Below are 26775 nucleotides of genomic sequence, written 5' to 3'. Positions count from 1 at the left end.
AAGGAAACAGGGCTTTCAAGACACAACAGGACTGATGCAAATATGAATGCACAGAGACTGAGCCAGAATGCCTAGGGCCTGCACAGGGTCAAGCCAGATGGGACCCAGTGGTGAGGTGGGGAAGTGGACATGGCTCCCACTCCTAAACAAGAAGCTATCTACATCTGATACTAGCTTGCAAAGTTAAAATTAGTTTTCTCCAGTGGAGTCTCATTGGGCATGTTAGCCACACTTCTGGGCAGGCCCCATGTCCGGCAGGAGATGGCCAACAAAAAACTAACTCAGTGGTAATTTTGATGACGTTTGTCTCATATTGCTTTGTTTGGGTATTTCTGTCTTACTAGTCTTTTGCTTATATATTATGGTTTCTGATTTAGTGTTTTTTTTCCTCTGTGTGAGTTTTTTGTTTGTTTTCTAAAGAAAGAAAAAGTGCATGGAGTTGGGTGAGGATCTGGGAGAGTTAAGAGTGAGGAAAAGCATGAACAGAATACCAAATTATTTTTCAATAAAGGGAAAAATTAAAAAGAAATCATGGGTCATTTATGAAAGAAAGTAATTTTGAAACTGTAAATAGCTCCAGGGAAAGACCATCCTCAAATACAACAAAAATTCACCATTCCTACAGAATAAGCAAAGCACCCAAGGTAAAGGTGAAAGTGAATAATGCTCCTTACTAGAAAAAGGCTCCATTCCAATGATGAGTACAATGTTCATGCAGAGGCACATAAATCTCAACCTCTCTTTCATCTGTCTGTCTATCTATCTATCCATCTAACTATCGATCCATCTACTATCTCTCTTCAAACCTCAAAAAATTTGGAATGGCCACCATCAGCATCTTCATGAAAAAGTCTGGAAATTAACAGGGCTTCTGAGGTTGGCAGGGTCCCTGTCTACCTGGAACCTCAGAATATGACCTTATTTGGAAATAGTCTTTGCAGATTCAACTATGGGAATTATCAAGATGAGACTATATTGGTATGGGGTGCAAATACAAGGAGAGAGTCCTTGTGACAGTCAGAAAATGACAGTTATTGAGCACAGTACAGGACAATGAGGTGACTGTCAGCAGGATTAAGAGACATTAGAGCTACTCAAGGTCACAGTATGTGGACAGATCATCTTGCTAAGATGAGCTTTGACTTCAGGGTCTAGTTTTTGAGTAAGTGACAATATTATGTTTCTTGCCTTGGCTCGTGTTCATTTGTCTTCCACTAAAATGGGGAAAGACATTTATTATAATTTTTCACTTTAAATTTACGATTAAGTTTCACAATCCAGTTTTCACTTCAGTTTCTCAACTGTAATCTCCCAGGATGGGTATGAATTCATCCTTTTAATCCCACATTATGTGGATTAGTGTTTGCTTTATAGAAAGGTCAGAATGTACTACCCATAGACACTTGAGATCTGGTGTTCAATTGCCAGACCCAAGTTACCATAGACTCTGTAAGGAGTCTATAAGGAAAGGTCAGGTGTCTGCCATGCCTGACTATGACCTTTATCTTTTTGGTCACTCACTAAAGAGGCAATCTAGATATTGGCACTCTGTAGTGACTCAGCAATTTAAATTCTTGGAAGTCTTTGTCACATAAAACAGCAGCTGATAAAACCTTGTGAGAGAAACCCTTCAAATGGAATCCACTGTGTGTTCAGTGAGCGGACTGAGCCACCCTACTGTTCTTCCTATGGTTTCTGCATGTGTAACTGGGAATACAGACCCATAAAGCAGCTGACCTTCTGCACTTATTCAAAGGTCAGTGAACATGGCTGTTATGGTGAGATGGGCTATATGGAAACCACAGAACTTTTCCTACCAAAACATTAGTCAAGGAATATTGTCAAAGGTTTGATAGCTTACAACTGTAGTTTCAACACTAGGCTGAGATGGAAGAATTAAAGAGTTTAGGCAAACTTGGGCTAGACAAACCTTGTATTCCCCCTCCCCCCAATAAAAAAAGAGCAATACGGTCCACCTCCAATGAAGGCATCCTTCTTGGTATAGGGTATTTTGGGTTAAAAGCACTTGGAAAATAGCCAGTGCAAGAGGGGGTGTTCTGACCCTTCTTCAAGACGCAGGAGGTACCGATGTGAAGATGCTCTCCCTCACCAAGTACATTATCATGACGGAAGATGGGCATCTGGGGCTGAGAGAACTCTATACAGATTTTGTTAAAATCATGTGTCTCCCTTTGGCTCTCCCATCCTAGTGATGTTGCATAATCAGTACTGTTTCTTCTGCCTGGCAGTCAAGCACTTAGGCTTTACTACTGTTTTAGGCCTTTATCTGGAAGACCCTCTCACATACACACAAAACACTGTAAGCGCTTCTGCTGTCTGCATTGTGTTAATCTACTCATCAGGCTCAACAGGACACCCTAACAGAATAAAGTTTAGTTTCTACAATCGTAGCTTTAGGGAAACAGCTATGGTTTCTTCCAGTTAGATTGGCATGAAAGTCTCATCAGAAGCACAAGCAGTATGTCTGTTCAACATCAATTTTACCCTGGAAGTAAAGCAAACCATCATTTGGAGTAACAGTATGGCAGTTCAGAGGACTGCTGTACTGGGACTGCTGTGGATTCACAACATGTCCTTTTCTGTTGGCTATGGGGGGCAGCTGTGAACTGGCATGAAACTCAAGTTCTTTTTACTAGTTACAAGGATTGGCCTTGAACTTCTTAAATGTTAATTTTTCTAAATAAAGACAGCCTTCAAATTATAGCAAACCAAAGGTAGCCATTTATTGTGGATATTTCAAACACAAGCTTTCAAGTAGACATCTAGGTGAACATTAATACAAAATGAAGACAGACATCCATTTACACTTGGTCTTGGAATGCATTCAGGTGCAGGTGGAGGCTTTGGACCACACAAACCACTCAGCTGCTCCTTCCACTGGGATTTTCCTAATCCATGAATCTTGTCTGTCAGTGAGCACCATACTCACAAAAGACTTTCTTCACTCTTCTTATTCACCTTTGGCTCTCAGGGTGATGGGGAAAAGGAAAGGCTTTCCAGATTCTGAACACAAGCGGCTTGTCCTTTCTCCTTACTGAGAAAGCTGGGCTGGCATTGCTGCCATCTTACTAAAGTATGAGACGGACTCAATGTGGCCCAGAGATGGCATCCAGTGAACAGCCAGGGGATGAGTCTGGCCTGATTCCTTAACGGCTTCATGAACATGAGAACTGCTGCAATTTTGGAAATTAAGTTAACTAATCAGAAAGAGAGAAGTTTTGGTTTACCAGATTATATTAAGGAAGTGGCAACAATACTAAACTTTTCTTTTGGCTTCTGGTCTATTACACATTCCTCAGCGGCAGGATGCCCTGACTTGTTTAACATGTGAGTTTTCTTCTTTACAAAAAACATGTCTCTTCCCAGACAAATGAATTAGGTTATATATATATATATATATATATATATATATATATATATATATATATATATATATATATAACAAAATCATCAGTAAAAATTAGTGAGGTATTTGTGAAAATCAATGAAAGCCTAGGAGGGAAATACAAACACAGCTTCTAAAATGTCTTGGACAGAATGGCAGAAAATAAAGAATCTGTTTATATACACACCATTATTCAAAAACAGGACTTGAGACAATTTCCAAAGAAATATGACAGAGTCAAATAAATAGGTGTAGGTAGTTGGTTGAGGTGTTCTGTTGAGCTTTCCAGCAGCCAGAACAGCAATGGAGAAGCAGCAAGTTATAAAAATCACAGTGTTTATAAGACTTAAAAACAAACAAACAAACAAACCTGTTGTTTTCCTCCTTGAAGTCCTTGGTCTTGAGACCTATGGATCATTACAGAGATGTGGTAATGATGTACTACTCATAATGTGATCACTCATTCTAACTCACACATCCGCTGACAAAAGAGAAACACATAAACAAGCACCTTGGTTTATGATGGTAGGAAGATCTGTTTCTTAAAAACTGACATAAGGTCCACTAGATTAACACACATCCTAACATTTTTTATGATTAGGATTGTAGGTAACTCACCCCAGCTATGTCTTAGACATAGGAGACAATCACTTTGTGGTGAAGACATATCAGGCCCTGGATCTTTCCTTTTGCTGGGAGAGTATGTCAATCAGCAGTGCCCAAACTGATATTCTATTTGCAATTTACAGAAAGTCTTTAGGATGTGACTGCAATTCCTCCAGATGGGGTGATTGACCATCACCCTGGACTTAATTAGAATATCTTGCTGTAACACTTCCTTGCTGGAGCACAGCCACCATGGCCCCCACTAATTCTGTATTCCTGTGATTACAACATGGTTGTATACATAACAGTACATAAATATCGGTGAACAAGTCATCTACGTTCTGAATCATGCTTCCATATAAATATCAATCCTGTGTACATGTTTCTAAGTGGCAATTTATACTAATGTGCATCTTTTCTAGAGCTGGAATTTCAGAACATCTACACAATTATAAGCACAAGCCCACTGGCACCACACAATCTTACTGGTCTAGGCACAGTTCCAACATGAAGCTCCATGTACCCTTAGAAGTCTCTAAGTCAGACAATACATAGGAAATAAGCTACTGTTATAATTGTCAGCAATTATAACATTTCCAACAAACACGCATCACAAACAGTTACCAGCATTTACCTGAGTCACTTGCCTTCCAACAGGCTATATCCTATGTTGGTACCATAAAGCGCTTTTCTTTTTACAGTGTCTACACTCTTTGATACTTTGCTGAACAGGTCTCAAAAGATTCAAATATACTCACATAAAAATATCATCTCTAGCTGGGCATGTTAGCACACGCCTGTAATCCCAGCATGCAGGGAGGCAGAGACAGGTGGATCTCTGTGAGTTAGAGGCCAGGCTGGTTTACAAAGTGAACCCAGGATAGCCAATGCTACACAGAGAAACCCTGTCTTATAAAACAAAAACAAAACCAAATTATCTCTAGATGTTTTCAACAAGAGAGCATCTTACAGGAGGAGAACAACCTAGGAACAGCCCTGACTATGGTCCTCCTTCTACTATACTTGGAACTTCTCCCTCCCCAAAGCAAAGCTACACTGGGTTACCTATGTATTAAAGGTATGAATGCAACAGGCCTCATCTTCAAGTAACTGATTTGGGAAGATCAAATTCCTGAATTTCATCTGTAATTCTATGCAAGTTAACTATTTCCCCATCAGAAACTTCCTGACAACATATACCTGATTAATACCAGGGGATTTTCAAAGACATTTTTTTTCCCCCTAGAGGAACAGGAAAATGGGGAAAATAAGGTGTTGCTCTAGAGTGGAAGTTTATAAGTAGTTCTACTTTCACTGAGTGAACTATAGAGCTGTACAATTATTTAGGGCTCTACAGTCAGGTTTAAGATCCTACAAACAGGAACTAGAAGCTTCAGAACCAGAGACTAGGGTGTATAACAGTCAACCCTGGAAAGCAGTCTGGACTGAGGTAGCTCTTTGATCTAAAGCAGGCCTAAAGAGTCCATTGAGTACTTCAGGTCTCATCTCCTTCTTCCTTACAGCCTTGAACTTTTAGAAACACTATTATAGTACACTGAAATGTAGAGATAGGCAATATGAAATCTGCCAACATACTGGTAGGTCTTGCTCTAGGTTGAGTCAGAGAAATGATGGGTAGAACTAGGCTTTGAAATCTGATTGTCTCTTAATGAGACAGCACTAACATGCATCCTCTCCCATCTGAGTGGGCCAAGGTAGCCCAGAGAGTCAGACAAGAGCACCCAGAACAATTAAGAGGTAAGTACAGATTTATGATGAACAGTACAAGGATTACTTGTCACTAGAGAAGCAACTGACACAGGATTTAAGTCTTCAGAAACAGAGAGGGAGATGAAGGGTGAGCAAGTGCTTCTCTTGGTGGAAGACAAGGTATTAGCAACATCCCTTCAGTAATAACACAGGGAATTAAATCCTAGTTATTTGGATCAACTTCTTAATACAGACTTCTGAAGGCAGCTGTAAAACTTCCACATTCCTTTTGTACCCTCAAAACCAAGATGGATCTGATATAGTTCTGATCAAACTTCTAGAAGTTCTACCCAGATACGATGAAAATCCATTGTCAAGTTGCTGCCAAGATCTCATATGGATGCTAGATAACACCACAAAAGCTTTTCACCATTCATGTATTTGAAAAGAACTCTCACCCATGTGGGACAGCTTTGGAAGTTAGCCTCAACATTTTAGTGAGAAGTTTATTCTCAACTCAAAAAACTTATCATCTCATTTATTAAAATAGTCAAGACTCACAGGAGACAGACTGAGCACTTTAGAATGGGTGAGAACAGATGAAATCCTAGCTTATTTATATTCTCAGGCCTGTCTTGGGAGCTGCAATTTATAGCTAAGAAAAGATTGTTTCCAAGAGTGAGACAAAGATAAGACAGCTAAAGGGGCATGTGGAAAGAGAAGCTCATTGTCAAAAGGCCTTCCTGAACTCATCACTCTTCCCCTTCAGCAGGTTCTCCGGGGCATACACAGAGGGAGAGTACGGCAGTAGCTTTTCTCTCAGGTGTACTTCCCGGTGTTTGGCGAGGAAAGAGCTCTTACTGAAATGTTTGCCACACTGGGCACATGTGTAGGGCTTCTCTCCAGCGTGGATTCGCTGGTGTTCTCGATATCTTGTACAGTTGTTGAAGCTCTTCTCACAGTCCCCACATCTGTAGGGGTTCTCTCCAGTATGGACTCTGCGGTGGGCACTGAAATGAGAACTGTTGGTGAAGCTTTTCCCACACTCTTCACATTGATAGGGCTTCTCACCAGTGTGGGTTCTCTGATGGATGATAAGACTTGAGCTCTGACTGAAGCATTTGCCACACTCCCCACATCTGTATGGCTTTTCTCCAGTGTGGATTCTCTGGTGGGCTCCAAAATTTGAGGAGTCATTAAAGCTTTTCCCACAGTCAAGACATTTGAACGGCTTTTCCCCAGTGTGGATTCTTTGATGTCTGATTAGGCTCCTGCTCCTACCGAAGCACTTTCCACAGACACCACACTTATAAGGATTCTCCTTCTGGTGGGTCATCCTGCACATGAGGCGAGCACTCCTTCCAAAGTTTTCTCCATATTTAAAATGTCTGTATGGTCTCTTCCCCACAAAAGGCCTCTGATGCACCACAGCCTTCCCTGTATCTCTAGGTTGAGACATCAGTTTTCCCTGTCTAATTCCTTGAAGGTTTTCCCATTGTCTTCCTGAGATGCATTCCCTTTTACAATATTTACTGGGGTTGGTATTCTGGGAAACAAATCTTTTGGACTTTTCTATTAATGCCCTATGGGGCTCTGTGTCCTTAAATATTACCTGTGTTGGGTCCTCCTTAATATTACTTCCAATTTCAAAATCTGAAAAAGAAAAAGACAATAAAATTTCACAAAAGTACAGTATTAACAAAACAATTAACCAGGCCTACAATGTTTATGATCCTCTAATGTTTATGGCCATATACAATGAACTAACTGATTCACCACGCTTTACATGCTTTCAGTTTTATAGACAGATGAATGACATTTGCTACAGTGTGGGTTCTCAAAAATTTTTTGAACAGAATTACAGACCAAGCTACCATACTCCATCTGTATCCTGAATAGCTTAGCAACTACTTGGTTTATCTCCTTAAAGTTATAGTTTATTCTTTTTTTCTTCTTTCACATCTATACTAAGATATTACAGTATAACTTATTTGAATAAACTCTTGGACACGTCCAAATTCCTCAAGCTATTTCTAAAATCTTCAATAGCTATTTGGGTTCTAGCCTAGAGTACTATTTTTCTCATTATCTTGTAGCTTGTTTTTCTGGTTACTTCATGGACTACAATAACACAAACATTTTACTTTTTACTGTTTCCAAAACTAGATTTTTCTACTCTTTCATTACACCCTATTCATTATAAGGTACATCTTGGATTCAACTTCTCTGTGAAGTTTTATGGGAAGCATGATATATTGAAGAGACAGAAACTTTGAAATGACATAATTTGGTTCTGGCAATATCCTAGTTACTTGTTAAGAAAGTTTTTGTTATCAGCTTTGAATTATGGGAAATTCCACTCATACAGAAGAATAAACAGTGTAATATGTATGAAGAACTCCCATGAACTACTTACTGACCTTTAACAATGATCTTATGACTAATCCAATTTCATTTCTATTCCCACACAATCTCTGCTCTCTACTCAGACTAGTTTTATGCAAACTCTAAATGGCACATTATTGCCATCCATAAATATTTCAAAAGCTGAATATCTTAGGCTTATTCTAGGTTTGATCCCCAAACCCTTGTTCTTAAGCATGTACTATACCATCTTGTTCCTACTTGTAGGTGTCAACATGATTTCCCTTCCACACACAGATGGAAGAGAAGGGTAGCCAACAGTCAGTTCATTAACATATATAAAAACTATAGTGATGTTATTATCAATTAATACTCCTTTTTAAGTTTTTTTTTTGTTTTTGTTTTTTTGAGACAGGGTTTCCCTGTGTAGCCTTGGTTGTCCTGGACTCACTTTGTAGTCTAGGCTTGTCTTGAACTCACAGAGATCACCTGCCTCTGTCTCCTTGAGTGCTGGGATTACAGGTGTGTGCCTCCATTCCCAGATTGAGGTTTTCTTATTAGATCCAACATTGTTCTGGGATTTAGAGGAAATCACAGACTATTAGTTGACTCAGACGGTAAGTGAAAATTTGACTGTACCCTGGAAGTCACCTAAAAATAATATTCATAGGAATTCTTTTTATAGTTATTAAAAAGGTAGTCAGGACTGATGAGATGGCTCAGAAGTTAAGATATGGGTTACTTTTCCAGAGGACCTGGGGTTTATAGCTTTCAACAATCTGTAACTCCAATTACTCTCTTCTGGCCTCTGTGGGCACCAGGCATGTACATGTTACACAGACATAAATGAAGGCAAACAGACACACACAAAGAAAAATAAACAAATAACATTAAAGAAAGAAGTTATATTGGACTTACTCTTTATGATTTCTCATATAAATATTACCAGACAGCATATGTATAAAGTCCTGCTCTGCTATATCTGGACATTAACTCCATTTACTGGGCCTCTTTAACTAACTCAGGCAAACCAGAAACGCTGGGTTCAAGAAATCAGTGCAAAATCCCTAACATTCTGACACATCCTGTGCCCACAGAAAGGCATACCTCCCACCCTTCAGGAGCTCACTCCTGATGGGAGGTTGGTTTAAGACATAGAAGTGTTCGGTGCCATAAGACAAAGTATGGGAGTTGAAAGAATTTAGATAAACAGATCTATAGAGCCAAATATGTTCAAAATGTTGGGTTGGAGTAGATCATGAGCCCTGGACTAGATATGAGAGAACTTAAGGAGCATGTAGAACACAGCGAAGTTTTGCTTCAAAGAAAGCCTAGAGAAAGAAAATACTAGCACATATGCCTTGATGTGGCACATGAGCCCAGATTAAGGATGTCTTAATCAAAACACAGGAAGAAGCTGGGCATGATGGCGCATACCTGCAATCTGAGAACTCATGAGTTCTCAGGAGCATCATGAGTTCCAGGCCAGCCTGGGCTACAGTTGGAGCCCTGTCCCCTCCAAAAAAATATGTATGGGTGAAAAAATTTGGTTTTGAGACTTTTACAGTCTAGGCAATAAACAGGGAAAGACAGAACTAGACCAAAGTTTATGACAATGAGAGCAAAGGCAGGCAGAAGTGACAGTTTACCTGCAAGCCATGTCATCTACCTGCATGTAAATGCTGAGTGTGGGGTTTTAGATATGTTTAATGCTTAAGCTAGTAGTTGGCTGCCAATGAGCACACCCAGTGGCAGTGGGAAGCAGGCTGCTGGCGCTCAGGACCAGAATAAAGCCTCTCGTCTTGTTTGTGCCTATTCTTTTTCTCATGCATGTTACACACAATAATAGCGAGAGGGTTCTGATTTGACATTAATTGACCTTCCTCCTCCTTCAAGTTTTAAATGTAGAATCTCACATTCTTCTCTATAGTATTTTCAGAAACAAAACACTGTCTGACCCACCAAGATAGAAACCAAGGCTAAAGTCCCAAAGTCGGAGACTACACAATGTGAAGAGCTGAGCTCCTCCTTGTTAGGGGAATACCATGAGAACAGGACTCATTTTACTTAGTTCTAGTTCCCTGTTCCTTGAACAGTACACAGCACTTGAATACCTCCTGAGTGAAGAAACATGCATGAGCTATGCGCCAGGTGTGCTAATTTTTCAGAAAGTCACCTTTTCTCCTTGCTTTGACTAAGAGCCCCATGACCCTTACCAGTTGGGCTTTGTGGGAGGACTATAGGTCCTTGGAGTTCTGGCTCTTCTATAATTTCCTCCTCACTCATTCTCTCGCTTCCAGAATCTTCTAACACTGCCTCCTGTAAGTTCTCCTCAGGCTCCCAGGTTGTAGGCTCTTGGGGTTCAACCTCAATATGTCCTCTTTCTTGCCTTGGGAGTGACAGGGTTTCCTCTGAGGTGCCGGTGGGAAGGGCAGGTGTACGGCAGTTAACTAGGGCATCCATCTCCTTGTAAAATGCACAGGACTCCAGAACATGTCCGTTCTTCACTTTTCGGTAACTCTTCTGAAGGCTTTTGAACTTGGTTCGGCATTGTTCTGGTGTCCGGAGAAAGCCACACTCTCGAAGTTGTTCAGCCACAACTCCATACAATTTGCTCTTCCGATGACAGGCCTGAAGGGCTTCGTAAAACCGGGTCTCACGAAGGATATCCAGAAAAGTCTTGGTTTCTTCATAGCCCCAGTGCACACCTGCCATTTAGGAATAAAGTTGAAGATATAAGAAAAGGATCCCGGTGCTTCTCTATTACACACATTATGCAGTGTAATGGAATAAGTCCTCTTCAGGGAGGACTACTGTGAGACACTGTCTTCTGGACATGACAGGCGAGTGTACTCGTGAACTCACAGCAGGTGTGGCTACTTGCAGAAGACCTACACCACCAGCCAGAATTCTAGCATAGATGTATGCGTGCGTATGGGTATGTGTGCGTGCACATACACACATACGCTCTCTCTGGGTGCTACGAGCACTTGACAGCTTCAGGAGGTGGACAAACTGTTCTCTTTTTGAGGGTTTTCCCACTGGTAGGTTAGCCATGCACGTATGGACAACACTAACTGGACCTAGTGGACTAGTAAGTAAATAAATGTAAGTAGATAAAACAGAGCTGAGTTGACATGGGACTGGTTGGAGGGAAATGATCATATTTAATTGTATACATGAATGAACTTTTCAAGGATAAAGATAATCATAATTAAAGTCCTATTCATGATAGCAACAGGAAACATGGAATATCCAGAAACAAGTTTTATAAAAAGCAGGAAAGTCTATGTTTAAAAAAAAACCTATTAATTCTTTATTCAAAGACATTATAATAATTAGAAAAAAATGAGATGCTGTGTTTCTGGATACAAAGACTCAAGTTGCATAGACATCAGTTTTCAAATGAACAGCCAACATTCCAAAAGGGTTTTAGAGTTTACTTGGAAGAGTAAGTGTAGTCACTCACACTGCCATTGCTACGGAGACAAAAGGACTTAACCCCCTCCAAGAGTCTTTTCCAAGTAGTTCAGAACAATGGATTACAACCCAAAAGAACAGCCTGAAAGTTCCTATCACTTTTTATCAGTTTTCCTTGAGAATGAGAGCTATGTCCAAATAGCTCTGAGCCTGATAACTCATCCAATTTTTTGAGAGAGTGTATGATATGTATGGCACAAACAGCAGAATAAAACTTTTTTCAGAGTAGTTTGTTAAACATGCTTTTTGTGTGTTTTGGAATAAGTAGTAGCTAGCCTCACTATTTATTGGATGCTTCCAGACCCATTACTGGATTCCTACCCTTAAGATCATTCCCAAGAGCCTGACCTTTGTGTTTTCATATTTTCAGACTGGTATAGACCTGTATATGCATTACGGTCCTCGCATTTGTCAGCAGACCTGCTTATTTTAAGCACATGTCCTCATGAACACACTTCCAGCTTTCCTAGCCTGATTTATTTTTTTCATTTTGTTGATGGATTTATCGTCTTTCCTACACTGGACTAGGAAAGATAATAGTAGTATCAGTGACACATTTTAGCCTTTTCAGAGTACCTTCACCTGTATTCCCACTGAACACAGTAATAACCCTGTGAGTTCTTAGTCCCGTATATCACAGGAGAAAACTGAAGCCCAGTATAGTTACATAATATATCTACTGTTACACAGTTATTAACTGTGTAACTGTTTAACTCTGTATGTCTTAGTTCCCAAATATTTAACAGTAGATTTGCATGGTGTATCTTTTTTCTTTCTTTTCTTTTCTTTTCTTTTTTGATAAGATCTTAAGACTAGCTCAAGCTAGTCTGAAATCCACAATCCTCTTGTCAGGTCCTGAGTGCTGGGATTACAGGTTTGCAGTCTCTTTTTATTTTAATGCCTATCTTTGGTCTAGAGTGAAATCTCCTATAATGAGGAATGTGCAGTTGTTGTTGTTTTTAATGCATTAATTGTGGTTTGGTAAATTTTTAATCAGTGATATATTTAGATTTATTTATATCATCTTATTCTTGTGTGGTGGTTTGAATGCAAATGGCCCCCACAAGCTCATATATTAAATACCTGGTTCCCAGCTGTTGGAAATAATAAGTTAGTACCAGGAATAAGGTACTGATGTGATGGAGGAATGTGGAAGACTTTGGACTAGGGAAGTGGTTGAATGTTGTAAGTGGTATTTAATGGGCCAGGAAGACAGTAGTGTTGAGAGCTATGCATACTGTGGAGGCTTAGATCAAGAGGTTTCAGAGGGGAACAAGTATTAACTAGAGACCACTGGGCTAGGAACCATTCCTGCAATATTTTGGCAAAGAATGTGCTGCCTTTGCCCTTGTCCTAAGCATCTACCTGAGGCTAACTTAAAGAGTTTTTGATTTTTTGTTGGCAGAGGAAAATTTCAGGACAGCTTAATATTGAATGAATCATGTGCTTATTAGTGATCACTCTTATGTGGGACTATGGCAAAAAAGGGCCAACAGGAAAAAAGGAAATACAAATTGTACTATCTGAGGAAAAAAGGGCAGCAGAAAATGTAATGCTGGAGCCAACTCTGTGTTCAAAGAGATGGAACTTTAAAGACAGGCTTGATGTGAAATGGAATAAAGAGTGGTGACCTCTGGGGTTGGAGAGGTGGCTCAGAGGTTAAGAGCACTGGCTGTTCTTCCAGAGGTCCTGAGTTCAATTCCCAGCACCCACATGGTGGTTCACAACCATCTATAGTGAGACCTGGTGCCCTCTTCCAGCGTGCCGGTGTACATGCAGACAGAACACTGTATAAATAATAAATAAATATTAAAACAAAAGAGTGGTGACTTCAGGATAACACCCATTTAGGTAAGCTTCCAATTTGTAAAGAGGAAATGCCAAGGATTTCTGTTCCTCAAACAAAGGAAATCTTATTCAACAAATAGAAGCAACAATTCTAAGCTTATGTAAATATAATTCAAGGAGAGGGCCAGACTCCACTCAAAGCTTGCAGCAATACTTGGCAACTTCAGTTGCATGATTCTGGCTTTAGAGTCATGAAGGATATAAAAGTAATGGTGCTATGGAATCTTCCTCCCCAGTTAAGGAAAGTCACTGGGGACAGGCATTTGGCAGGGAAGTCCTTGTATGGAGGCGCTGAGAGGCCACTTTAGGTAGCTGTGAAAAGTGAAGTGGATTGTGTTGGAGACTCCAAGATGTTGGCAGTACCATGGCCATGCTCCCAGGGGCAGCTCTCTGCCAGGGAGAGCTGCGTGTAGGGAGTAAAACCAGGTAAACAGAGGGAAGTGTGTTATGGTTAGCAAAAAGGAAGAGAAGAGCCATCAAAGGCTTTTGAAATCAGACATAGAACTACAAATGTGGAGTTTGGCCTGCTGAGATTTGGTCTCGCTTTGGTCAAGTATTCCCTCACTATGGCCCCACTCCTCCTTTTAAGAATGATAACATATAGCTGGGGGAGGTGGTGCACTCCTGTCATCTCAGCACTCTGGGAGGCAGAGGCAGAGGCAGAGGCAGGTAGATCTCTGTGAGTCTGAGGATAGCCTGGTCTACTCACTTTGTAGCCAAGGCTACACAGAGGAAACCCTGTCTTAAAAAAGAAAAACAACAAAAAAGAATGATTATATATATATATATATTTTTTTTTTCCCCCCTGTGGTATTCTATGTTGGATGTATATAATTTGCTTTTTTTTTTTTTTAAATAAGAGAAAGCATTTAATTTGAGGCTTGCTTACAGTTTCAGAGAGTTAGTTCATGACCATCGTGGCCAGGAGTGCAGAAGCAGGCAGACAGGCGTTGTCACTACAGCAGTAGCTGAGATCTCACATCTGCTCCACACAGGCAGAAAGACCAGGCTTCCTTTTTTATGATTATTTTTTAATTTTTATTTTTTTATATTAATTATATTTCATTTACTTTGCACCCCAGCTGTAGTCCCCTCCCTTACTCCGTCCCATGCCTCTCTCCAAATCCAAGGGTAGGAGAAGTCCTCCTCACCTTCCATCTGACCCTAGCCTATCAGGTCTCATCAGGACTGGCTGCATTGTCTTCCTCTGTGTCCTGGTAAGGCTGCTCCTCACTCAGGGGGAGGTGATCAAAGAGCTAGCCACTGAGTTCATGTCAGAGACAGCCCCTGTTCCCATTACTAGGGGACCCACTTGGAGACTGAGCTGCCATGAGCTACATCTGTGCAGGGGTTCTAGGTTATCTCCATGCATGGTCCTTGGTTGGAGTATCAGTCTCAGAAAAGACTGGGCCCAGATTTCTTGGTTCTGTTGCTCTTCTTGTAGAGATCCTGTTCCCTCTAGGTCTTTCTATCTCATAATTTGCTTTTTTAGCTTACAGGTGGTTACAATTAAGAGACTGCCTTGACTCTCAGAAGACTCTTGAGACTGAAAGATTATGGGGGCTTTTGAAGTTAGACAAAATGGATTTTATTATATGGCAACAAGCCTATGGGACCAGGAAGTAGGATGTGGTGGTTTGAATGAGAATGGCTTCCATAGGATCGTATTTTGAATGCTTGGTCCCTGGATGGTGGAACTATTTGAGAAGGGTTAGGAGGTGTGGCATTGTTGGAGAAGACATGTCACTCGGGGAAGCTTTGAGGTTTCAGAAGCCCACATTTGGCATCTAGTGGGACCCCTCTCTTTCTGCATTCTACCTGCTGATAAGAATGTAAGCTCTCAGCTACTGCTCCAGCAATATGCCTGCGTGCCTGCTGCCAGGACAGCCAGCTCCAATGTACTCTTCTATAAGTTGTCTTGGTATCTCTTCAGAGTAACAGAAAAGCAACCAAGACATCTTGTTTCTGTATTTATTTATTTAGAGAAGGGGTTCTGCTATATAGTCCAGGCTGCCCTTGGACTCTTGATGTTTCTGCTTCCTATGTTCTGGGGTAACAGCTGTGTGCCACCAGGCCTGGCTCTTACAATTGCTTTTATGTGCCTCATCTGTTTTGTGATCCGTTTATTATCTTTTATCGTCTTTTACACTGGGCAGAAAAAAGTTTGTATTTCATTTTCTCTACCTTTTTACACTGTTTGTTATTGCCTATACTATATGGACTAATAATACATCTTTATTTATTATAATCTAATACAACTAATTATACTAATTCTCAAATAATACTAGACATTTACAACTCTTTAGCTCCATTTACCTTCCTTCCATAGGAAGGAATATAACAAATGTGATTTATATGTATATATGAAAGCCTGCATCTATGTATGGATATCATCTGTGTGCCTGGTGTCCAGAGGCCAGAGAGGGTGTTGGAATCACTGGAACTGGAGCTACAATACGGTTGTGAGCTGCCATGTGGATGCTAGGAACTAAACCTGGATCCTCTGTAAGAGCAGCCAGTGCTCTTAACCACCGAATCATTTCTCTACCTTGATCCTCAAATAATTAAAAACCCATGCAGAGCTCTAACCTGAAAAAAGAGCCTTTAGGTTCCTCAGAACTCAGGACAGAAACAAACACCCAAGTGCTGTTTTAGTTGTGGGGCATCACCGTGAAGCAGCATGAAGTGTGACAGCCTTCTCCAGGATTAGCCTAATCTACCATTTCCCCCACAAGACTACGCTTCTATCTTCATACCAAGAAAAACAAAACAAAACAAAACAAAACAAAACAAAACAAAACAGTACAATTCTTACCACTTAGATTTTGAAACAGGACAGGGGCAGCACGAATTTCAGACTTGTGTATAAACTCAATGCCCACTTCATCACTATCCGAGTCTTCAGCACCTTCTTCCTCCATCAAACTGACCTGTTCTTTAGCACTAACACCAATTCTCTTTAGTCTGGGGAGAGAGATCACGGCCTTTGGCTTATCAGTAGATGAAGTATGGGTTGCAGGGTTTAACAAGGCATCCATGTCCTCAAAGAAGGCACAGGGTTCTAGCATGTGACCATTCCTTACTTTTCGGTAACTTTTCTGAAGGCTTTTGAACTTGGTCCGGCACTGTTCTGGTGTTCGGAGGAAGCCACATTCTCTCAACCATTCAGCCACAGCACCATATACCTGGCTGTTTCGGGGGCAAGCCTGGAGTGTTTCATAAAAGCGAGATTCCTTAAGTATTGCAAGAAAAGTCTTGGTTTCCTCATAGCTCCAGTGCACACCTGCAATTTTTTCATCTTCTAAACCCCACTGTTGCTGCTCTCGCCATACTTTCCCTGCATTCCTTGCTGGGGTCTGAACAGCACGCACTGGTTTCTCTTTGATGTAGTTGCTTTGCAGGACACTATTCCTCTTATTTGAGGAATGTAGACCTACAGTCCATCGTTCCTTTTTTTGTTCCAACTGAGCTACCTTGTTAGATGTAGTCACAGTGCCTCCTACAGTAAGAGAAACATATTTCACAGTAGGCATAGATATCATTACTCCATACCCCAGTCTTCTGTTGAAACACATTCTCCTGGACTATTTGTTTACACCAAAGCCTTCCTCATCCAGGAACATAAACTCTGCAGTTATTTAAATGACTTCTCTGGCACGGAAATCTATAAATGACATCATCTTGTCTCATCTATGTACTGCGTCCATTTAGCTATTTCTTTCAGGAATGCCCTCAAGGGCAAGAAATAGTTCAGTACTTTTGACTCTTTCTTTTGGATGATATTGTATCATACTTGGCCCTTGCTAGACTGGAACTCTTTGATAGCTTCAAACTCCTAACAATCCTTCAGCCTCAGTCTCCCAAGTGCTAGGATATAGTCCTGAGCCACCACAGCTAACAAAGTATTTGTTTCCTTTACTTATATGTATGTGTCCCAACATTCTTCCTTGTTTCAATATATATATATACATTTACACACATACACCTTGGGCTATTATAAAAGTAAAGAATATTAAACTATATTAATCATACAGAACTGTGTTTCCATAAAATAGAGAAAATAGAATAGACACAATATGAATCCATTCATATATGGTCAACTAATCTTGACAAAAGAAATGGAAAGTGTTCCATTTCTGAATATCTACACGCAAAAGAATGAAGCTGGACTACTACCTTATACCACTTGAAATTAACTTGAGCTATATTAAGTACCTAAACATAGGGCTGGGGAGGATGTTCAGTTGGTAAGGTGTTTGCTATATAAGTACAAAGATCTGAGTTTGTCCCCCAATAACCATGAAAAGGGCAGAAATGGTGACGTGTGCTTGTAATCCCAGCAAAGGGATCTCCAGGTTCAGTGAGAGACCATGTCTCAGAAAATATGGTGAAAGACAACTGAGGACCACACTACACACTGACCGCTAACCTATATATGTACCCCCATGCATGCATATGGACCTAAATGTGGGGCCTGAAACCATAAAATTCCTAGAAGAAAGCATAGGGGAAAAAGGCAAAATGATACTAGTCTTGAAAAAACTTTATGTAACAACCAAAGTAGAGTAAATGAAAGCTTTAGCGCAACAAGGAAAATAATAAGCAAAGTGAAGAAACATCCTGCGGTATGTGCAAAAATACTTATAACCGTATATACTGTAAGAGGTTAAAATCTAAAATGTACGAGGAATCACACAATTCTTAGAAAAAAATCTGATCAAAAATAGGCAAAGAATCTGATGTGCAAATAGCCAAAAGACTCATGAAGAGGTACTCGGCATCACTACTTAACAGAGGAAGCAAATCAAAACCACCGCGCGCTGTTACTCCACGTTTGCTGGAACGGCCAGGATCAAGAAGACAGAGAGTAACAGGTGTGGAGAGGAGCGTAGAAAGTGAACCCCATGTGCTGCTGGTGTGAAGGCCAACTCGTCCAGCCATTGTGGGACAGTGCGGAGGCGATCGGAAAACACCACAAAACACAACTACCAGTGTCCTAGCCCTCTCACTTCTGCAGATATTTGTAAAGGGAACCAAACCACTGCAGGGGCACCAGCTCTCTGACATTCACTGGAATGTCATTCATAATACCTAAGGTGTGGGAAAGGCCCAAACTATTTATCAATGGGTGAAAAAAGAACATTTGAAAATGGCTCAGTGGTTAAGATCATTACCTGCTCTTCCAGAAGACCTGGGTTTGATTCCTAACACCTACATGGTGGCTAACAACTGCCTATAATTACAGTTTCAGGGGATCTGATGCCCTCTCTGGCCTCCCTGAGTGTCAGGTACACATGTATGCACAGACATACCTTTAGGCAAAATACTCATACACATGAGATAAAATAAAAATGGATATAAATTATATCTAAAAATATGGAAAAATTGATCTATAAAATGGAGCATAGAAAAGAAAACTAGAGAAAGAAGATCCTAATGGAGATACCTTGGACCTAGAGGGAGTTATATCAAATGAAATAAGTTAGATGGTGAAAGACAAGTATCACACCATCTCAGCTTTATGTGGAATGTTTAAAAACTCTCAGTGTATAAAGGACCAGAACTGGTTTCCAGAGGTGGAAATATGGACAGATGTAAAGAACATATTTGAGCAATAAGCAGGGTATTTTCTGGGGAATCTAATAATGCTTACATTTTAGAATGTACTTCATACCTATCATTGGCTGAGAGTAGATTTTAAGTGTCTTTCCTGTTAACTATGTGAATGATGTGTTAACTGTGGTTATTACTGCATAATGTATATGAAATAATAAAATTCCACATTTTAATTACACGAAACTTTATTTGCCAATTAAATGGTAAGTCTGGAAAATTTTGGCAGAAGAAACAAATATTCAAACAAAAACTTGGATGTAGACATAACAAATAACAATGGGAAACTGTTTTGCTTAAAGAGGTTAAGAGTATAAATACCATGTATGTATAGTGCCTTCAGAGGCCAGAAGAGGGTGCCGGGATCTCCTGGAATTGGAGTTCTGTGTGGTTGCGAGCTACCATATGAGTGCTAGCAAACAAACTCACATTGTCTCGAAGAGTAGCTAGTGCTATTGCCAATGAGCTATTTCTCCAAACTGAATTTTAATTGTGTGTGTGTGTGTATGTGTGTGTGTGTGTGTGTGTGTATTTTTGACAAGGTTTCTGTGTGTAACCCTGGCTGCTCTGGTACTTTCTCCGTTGAACTCAGAGATCCCCCTGCCTGTGCCTCCCAAGTGCAGGAATTAATGGTGTGTACCTCCACCGCCTGGCCAAAACTGAAAATTTAAATGTATGTATGGCTAGCAGTTACTCACCAGACATTACAGGATTATAGTATCTATAATGTTTGTTTTATACCCATTGGTTATAAACTGGTATCAGTCACATCTGCGCCTACAATTTGTATGTTTGTGTGTAATTCAGAGAATAACCCCAGGTGTTGTTCCTCAGGCACTGTTCTCCTTTTTTCTGTTTTGAAACATGGTCTCCCTGTTCAGCCCTGGCTGGCCTGGAACTTAACTCAGAGATCTGGCTGCTTCTGCCTCCTGAGTGCTGGCTTTTGGGGACTATGCCACTGCACCTGACCTTTTATTTCACATTTTACAGAAGTTCTCTCACTGACTTGTAACTCATCTAGTAGGCTAGGCTGTCTTGCCAGTGGGCCCTCAGGAACCACTTGAAACAGAGGCTTCACTCCCAGGACTAGGATTGTAAGAATGTGTCCCCTGCTCTCATGGGTTCTGAGGACTGAATTCAGATTTTCGTGCGAACACTTTACTAACTGAGCAATCCTTCCAGCTCTTCCACCTTTTTTGTGTTTTGGGAGATAAGAATTTCACTGTTAGGCTATGGTGATGGCTCAGTGAGTTCCTGGGATCTGCCTGTCTTTGTCTCCTCATCCTGGGTTTACAAGCACATGCCACCACCCCTGGCTTTTTAAAATGTGGATTTTAAGTGCCAAACTCTTCATGCTTGTGAGCACTTTACTGAACAAGCTGCCTCCCCAGCTCTGGCCTATAACGCTACTCATTAGTCTTTGACTTCTGAATGAAACTCGCACATGAGTGGACAGCACTTCTCCTGTTAGAGCAGGCGAGGACAGCCCTCTGAGGACCTGCTCATACCACGACACTGTAACGGTCATGTGTGCCTAGGCACTTGTCTGCTTAAATACTTCACAGTACGCTACCGAGGTTACGAATTTGATTTACTTTTTATTCAGAACTTAAGATTTCTACCCACGCAACAAATACTTAACAGGTGCTCATCCACCCGTTAGGCAGCTTGTGTTAGGTGTTGAGGATATTATTGTTAAATAAAAACAAACTGTAGAAAGAACTGGTGACTTCACATTCCTTTAGGCTGGGATGTGAGTTTGCATTTCCTGTAATATAAAACTGGCATTCATATCTAACTCCCGCTCAATGTTCCAATTACTATTACAATTTTCTTACTGGAGAGGGTACATGAGTAAGGGAAGGGAACAGATACATGACTACCCTGGACAATCCACAGAGATCCATTAAGCCTTCCTGATGCTGAGGCCCTTTAATACAGTTCCTCGTGTGTGGTGATCCCAACCATAAAATTATTTTCATTGCTACTCCCTAACTGTAATTTTGCTATTGTTATCGATCGTAATGTAGGGTTTTTTTTCTCTTTTTTTTAAAAAGATAAGAGGTTTGCCAAAGAGTTACAACCCACAGGTTGAGAACTGCTGCTTTAAGCCCTAACATTAGCAACTATTTATCACCAGGAGGAATTAATATATTAAGAAGTCTGTCAGTCTATTACTTGTGAAGGAAAGAATGCTTACCTAGGGAAGCCACGCTCCCTGCATTTTCCTTCCTGATTTCGTGGTAGAGATCTCTGTGAGTAGGAACTTGATGCACACTCTTTTTGTAGGAAAGGCTTCTCACTGTGTGGACATCTTTTACTGGTTCCTGTAACAATACTAACACCAGTGACTACCAAGACAACTGCAAAGGTCTTCAAAGGATGATCAACCAAGGATGAAGGCAAGAGGGTCCTAGAGAAGAACTGAGTTAAGGAAACGTGCGTATCAAGTGTCAAGTTAAGTGGGAGATACAGTAAATAATTAGGAAGAGACAGCGTAAGAGAGCTTATCCAGCAAAGAGTTCCATTACTGACAGGCTGAGTCCAAATGCTTCTGGAAAAGAAATGAAGGGAAAAAGTCTCTTGGAAGAAGTATAAACAATGTAGGCTAGTAAAAGCACAGAAAATAACTGTGACCCAGTTCAATAGAAGGAGGGCCAGGGAGGACAATTACAGTTTGCCTGGGAGTAAATTACCTCGGCTGTCAACTCCTGGTCTACTGTGTTCCACTCATCACTTGGGACAGGAACCCAGAGAGAAGAGCGAGCTAGAAAAAGAGAAGAAACAATTATTGTCATAATATTCTGAACTTTGGTCCTTCAATTCGTGCTGCTTCTCCTTTCTAGAAATTAGAGTATATTAAAACCCACAGAGAGGAATAGATTTTTTTTTTTCAATGAGTTCAGAGCAATGACCACCTCTACCTTCTCCTAATGCTGGGCTCATGACTCAAACAAGCAGGTAAAGTACATGAGAGAGGGTTGGGACTATCTGGGAGCCCATTGCTGACAGTTTTACCCCTGTGCAGGTGGGCACAGATGGTATGAAAGTTGGCTGAGCAAGCCATGAAAAGCTCCATTGCCTCTGTATCAGCTCCTGCCTCCAAGTTCCTGTCCTGTTTGAGTTCCTGTCCTGACTTCCTTTGATGTGGATATGGAAGTGAAAATAAACCCTTTCCTTCCTGAGTTGCTTCTGGTCAAGATGTTAATGACAGCAATGGAAACCCAAAGTAAGACACCAGAAACCTGGGACTTTTGTGAAATCTCAAGTCTTAAATTTTAAGAACAAAGAGCAAAACACAAAAACAGGAACTAAAACTCCAAATCTCAAGCAAAATTCTTTGTAAGTAAAATATAACAAGTCCCATTTGGTATACAAGTCAACAGTTTGTCATCCTTAGCTTAAGTTAGCAGTTTAACTTGGTTAAGTCCTGCCAATACAGCCAACAGTACAGCAACGGGCACAACGAGCATTTAAGCAATAGCCCCTCTGGCTAGGAGAAAAGTGAACTTTTTATACAGCAATCTCAGTGGTGTATTTCCTCCAAATAAACCTGAAAGAATAACTTAATTGTGAGCAGATCTTAGAAGCCTGAGCTACTACTTTCTATAGAAGTAAACAAATGCATTTTTTTTAAAATTACATTTTATCTGTGTATTCTGAGTGTCTTTGTGTGTTTCCACCATGTGGGTCCTAGGTATTGAACTCAGGTCATCAGGCTTAACAGGAATTTTTTTTTTTTTTGGCTTGTTGAGCCATCTTACAAACCCCCAAATAATTTTCTTGGAAACATCATCTTTCTGAGAAATCTAGCCTTCAAATTTTTGTTCTCCACTCCTCAGTCTTCAACAGATTAAAAAAAAAAAACCCACTTTTTATCATCATGGATGGTAATGATGATAAAACATTATAAACTGGTATTTGCTGTCACACTAAATTTATCAGCTAAAGTTATTAGAGCCATCTAACATGCATGATAAAGGGATCTTTGATGTTAAAAAAACACATCGAATAACTCAGAATTTACTAATATTTGCAATACATTCTTTTCTTTGGGGTTGCACACAGCTGTGGCAGTATGGCCATTGTGAATCTTTCCTGTCAATGAAAGCTTTTAAAAATCAGAATTGAAGTTTAAAAATAATTTTGACGTTATGAGAGAAAATAACATTTACTGAACACTATCATGCATGCACTGGCTATTTTACACCGCCCCACTGCATCTACACTAACGACTCTGCTATTTTCTTTTACAGATGAGAAGTCGGAAAGTTTGAGAAATAACCTAACGCCACGACAATAACAAATGGGAGAGCTGGGTTATGAACTCAGGTCTGCTTGCCTCTTTCAGCCTAAGATCTTAGGCATTAGTCCTTCTTTCCATGCTGCTTGCCCAAGATCACGGTAGGGGCAGACGGTTTGACAGGATCCTTCCACACCTCTCTACTGGCCTGGGATGAAGCCCACACTTTCGGAGATGGAAAGAGACTGTACTGGGAAGGACAGGACAGCTTGTTCCTTCCTTGTATTTGACCTTCTGTATTCATATCTACATGCTGTTGTCACTATTTATCCCTCTCCTACAGCATCCTGGGATGCCTTCTCTTGTGAGTCAAGTTTTGGAACGAAAGTATATTGTTTCCATTTCTCAACAGTTTTTCAAGTTGTTTATAGTCTGCCAAGAGCACATATACACATGGCATGACTAAAGACACAAACTGATGTTGGAGATTTAAAAATAACAAAACAAGATCTAAAGCTGCCCCAGAAAATCTAAGCTTCCCTAATTTCCATCTTTATGATTCCATTTTATTCGGGTAGCACATATTTCTGACTCTTGAAGCAGATGAAAAATTTCTTTCCAAATATTCGATTTATTTCTCAAATGGCTATCGAAGAGACCTATACTGAGCAAGTGACAGTGTTAGGGGTACAATGTAAATCTGGACGGTTTCTGAACTTGCTGTACTTTGAGTCCTTACCATTCTTAGGTAACAGCCTATGCTCTCTTTTTTGGTTCGGCTGTTCCTGGTGTCCTGAGTGGACGCTTTCAGCTTTCTCCCGAGAAACAACCCTGCGCTGGGTCTCCAGCTGCTCTGGCTCAAAGTCAGCTACTTCCCACATAGTTCCAAGTGGGGCTTGCTTCTCTGTATGTAGGGGACTACTGACCTGCAAAATAAAGCCATCATAAATGGGAAGATGGAGGAAAAGAACTGCAAATCAGGGTGAAATCCCTCACAAAGGACATTAAAAGATACAAGAACTGAGAAGGAATGAATTTTCCATATACTGAAATGGGCTCACAGAAGTCTGGGAATTATAGGAAAAGAAGAGTACTCTTTTTGTTCTTTTTTTTTTTTTTTTTTGAAGGGTCATTACTCCAAAGTCCTCTTATCTATTAGGTGCACAGAAAACTAATCAGAACACGAGTGACATGAAAACTCATAAAAATCATCTCCTGAGCACATCCTGTGCAAGGTGAAACTACAAACCTGGCAAACACTGCAGTTCATGAGGTTAAAAAAGGGTGTTGAAAGTACCTATACCAGCATGCAAGGACACTGAAAAAATGACAGTTAAACTGGATGAGTGCCAAGGACCACAGCACTAAGAGTACTTCATAAGGCAATGGATGGAATATTAAAGGATTAGAGAAGATTCTGGAGAACCCCATGGCTTCTCCCCCTCCCACCAAAGCCAAGCCCTGTGAGACATTAACTATTTACTACTGCGGATGTAGTTTTGGTAGAAACATTATACCAACGATTACAAAAAAAAAACAGATCATAATTTTAGTTTAATTTGCAAGCTAAGAGTTCAACCAAAATTCTCCCCTCCATTTAATATGAAATTCAAATCTGCTTTTAGGGGGATCCAGTTTTTGAAGTGGTTTTTTTTTTTTTGTCCCATTTATTTCTATAATGAGCTCTTCTTCCAGCAAGGCAGCCCTGCTCACCTGCCTTTCCCACCCCTTTCACTTTAAAATCCTCACTCACCTGCTTTCGCAGTCTTCCGGTCTCTTTCTCCAAATGCACTACTAGGGCCACAGCTTCCTCTCCACTCTCTGGACACTGCTTCTGTGCCCAAGCCTGAATCTTCTCCGGCAGAATGGTGAGAAACTGCTCAATTACCAGCTGCTCGAGGATCTGCTCCTTGGAACGCATTTCTGGCTTCAGCCACCGGCAGCAGAGTTCCCAGAGTTTACTGAAAGCTTCGTGGGGTCCTGTCACGTCCTCATAAGAGAACTGCCTGAAGCACTTACGAAAGGACTCACATTCGGGGCTGCCTGATCCTTTTAGAATGGGCTCCGATGCCCACTCAGAGTCCCTCTCCACTTTCATTATGAGGCACTCCTCAACTTCCACGTCCATCTGAGGGCTCAGGACTGTAGCCATGATCCAACAGGTCGAGCTCCAAGTCAGGGCCCAGAGGAGCTTCCGAGGGCCCCCTACTTAATGTCCTTGGACGTCAATGGGACGGTAAAAGACAGCACGTTCGACGGAGCAAGGAACTCGATTGATTAGTCAAATTTGTACTAGGCTCTTGAAAAGGCGAATGTGCGTGCATCCACCCCAAAAGTCTGCAAACCCGGCCTCCTATTTAATTATGATGCGCCCCCTCCCTTGAGGTTCTTTAGGGTGCAAGGTCAGAAAGAAAACCAGGCGCTGGGCTGAAAGGGAACCCAGGGGAGTGATGATTGGATGGGCAGAGGCGCCGGCCGGGAGGGGGGTGTGTCCGTGCAGCCCCGGGGAGGCGCGGCCGGTCCAGGGGTCCTGGCCCGGGTCCAGGCCGCTGCAGGTGTCCAGCAGAGGCGGGAGTGCAGGAGGGTCCCGGACCAGGGCCGGGCTCTTCCGGGCTCCCAGCAGCGCCTGCAGCGCTCGGGGATGCTCCGCACGAGGCTGCCGAGAGCCTGGGCCAGGGTGAGGAAGCAGCAGCAGCAGCAGCAGCAGCAGGATGGTGCGAGGCCTCGCGGGGGGCAGCGACCTGCTGGCGCGCAGCCTCGTCAGCTCCGCCAGCGGAGTGCGCGGGGGGCGCTGGGAGCCGCGGCCACGCATGCGCCGCCCGCGACCGCGGACCCGAGCGAGGCTTCCTCGCGGGCAAGGGGAAGGCTGCGTGGAGGAGTCTCGCGAGAGCGCTCAGCACCGTGACTCGCCGCCGAGGGACTTTAGGACAGGGGGTGCGAGGGGGTGTTCTCGGGCGGAGGGACACGCTAAGGTCGGATCTCGTTCCTCCAGAGAGTGTGAAGCAGGGCGCGGAACGGCAGGGAGCGTCCTGCCTCAGGCCGGGCAGACGCCGCTGGCGGCTGGAGTCACTTCTTTAGTGGAAGGGGTGCGAAGGTGTATGGGTTGGTGTGTTGGGGTAGGAGGGTGGACGGACTCCTTTGTCTGGCGGAGGGATTACAATCAGCTCCCCGCAAGCCATCCAAACCTGGCCCGCAGTAGGGGAGTGGGAAGGAGACAAGTAGTGTCCCTGTTCCTCCTACTCACCGAGCTATGGCTCTGCTCCGTGCCTTCTGCCCTGGCCCAACTGGGGACCCTTTTCTTTGTTTTGGGGTGGGAGGGAAGTGTCTTGTGGCTGGCTCTGTCCAGATGAATGGTCAGGAGAAGTCTTATTTTTCTTTTGGGAATTTCTTAATTGCCCTAGGGTCTGGAAGGTCTGAGTGGCCAAGCATGGTCAAAAGGACTGTCTGGGACCTCGTAGGACCAGGCCTAGATCCCCCTACTGATGCAAAACTTCACAGTCAGTTG

At 41.8% G+C, this 26775-nt stretch overlaps 1 protein-coding gene across 2 annotated transcripts; it reads right to left on the bottom strand.

Moving 5' to 3' along the window:
• Positions 1-3494: 3494 nt before the first annotated feature.
• Zkscan2 (zinc finger with KRAB and SCAN domains 2) lies at positions 3495-25854 on the bottom strand. Of its 2 annotated transcripts, none has more exons than XM_055627695.1 (7): positions 25024-25854; positions 24010-24196; positions 21724-21794; positions 21228-21378; positions 16230-16913; positions 10303-10794; positions 3495-7375 (listed from the first exon to the last, which is right to left on the bottom strand). In XM_055627695.1, the coding sequence occupies exons 1-7, from the start codon at positions 25420-25422 to the stop codon at positions 6453-6455; spliced, it is 2907 nt and encodes a 968-aa protein (XP_055483670.1). In that variant the 5' UTR covers positions 25423-25854; the 3' UTR covers positions 3495-6452. The 2 variants fall into 2 exon arrangements, with proteins under 2 accessions (XP_055483670.1, XP_055483669.1); XM_055627694.1 differs by having other exon boundaries at positions 21228-21354.
• Positions 25855-26775: the final 921 nt, after the last annotated feature.

This window comes from Psammomys obesus, unplaced genomic scaffold (assembly GCF_907164565.1).
Source record: "Psammomys obesus unplaced genomic scaffold, mPsaObe1.curated_primary_1811, whole genome shotgun sequence".
In the NCBI taxonomy this organism is placed as follows: domain Eukaryota; kingdom Metazoa; phylum Chordata; class Mammalia; order Rodentia; family Muridae; genus Psammomys; species Psammomys obesus.
This window is presented reverse-complemented; position numbering and strand designations above follow the sequence as displayed.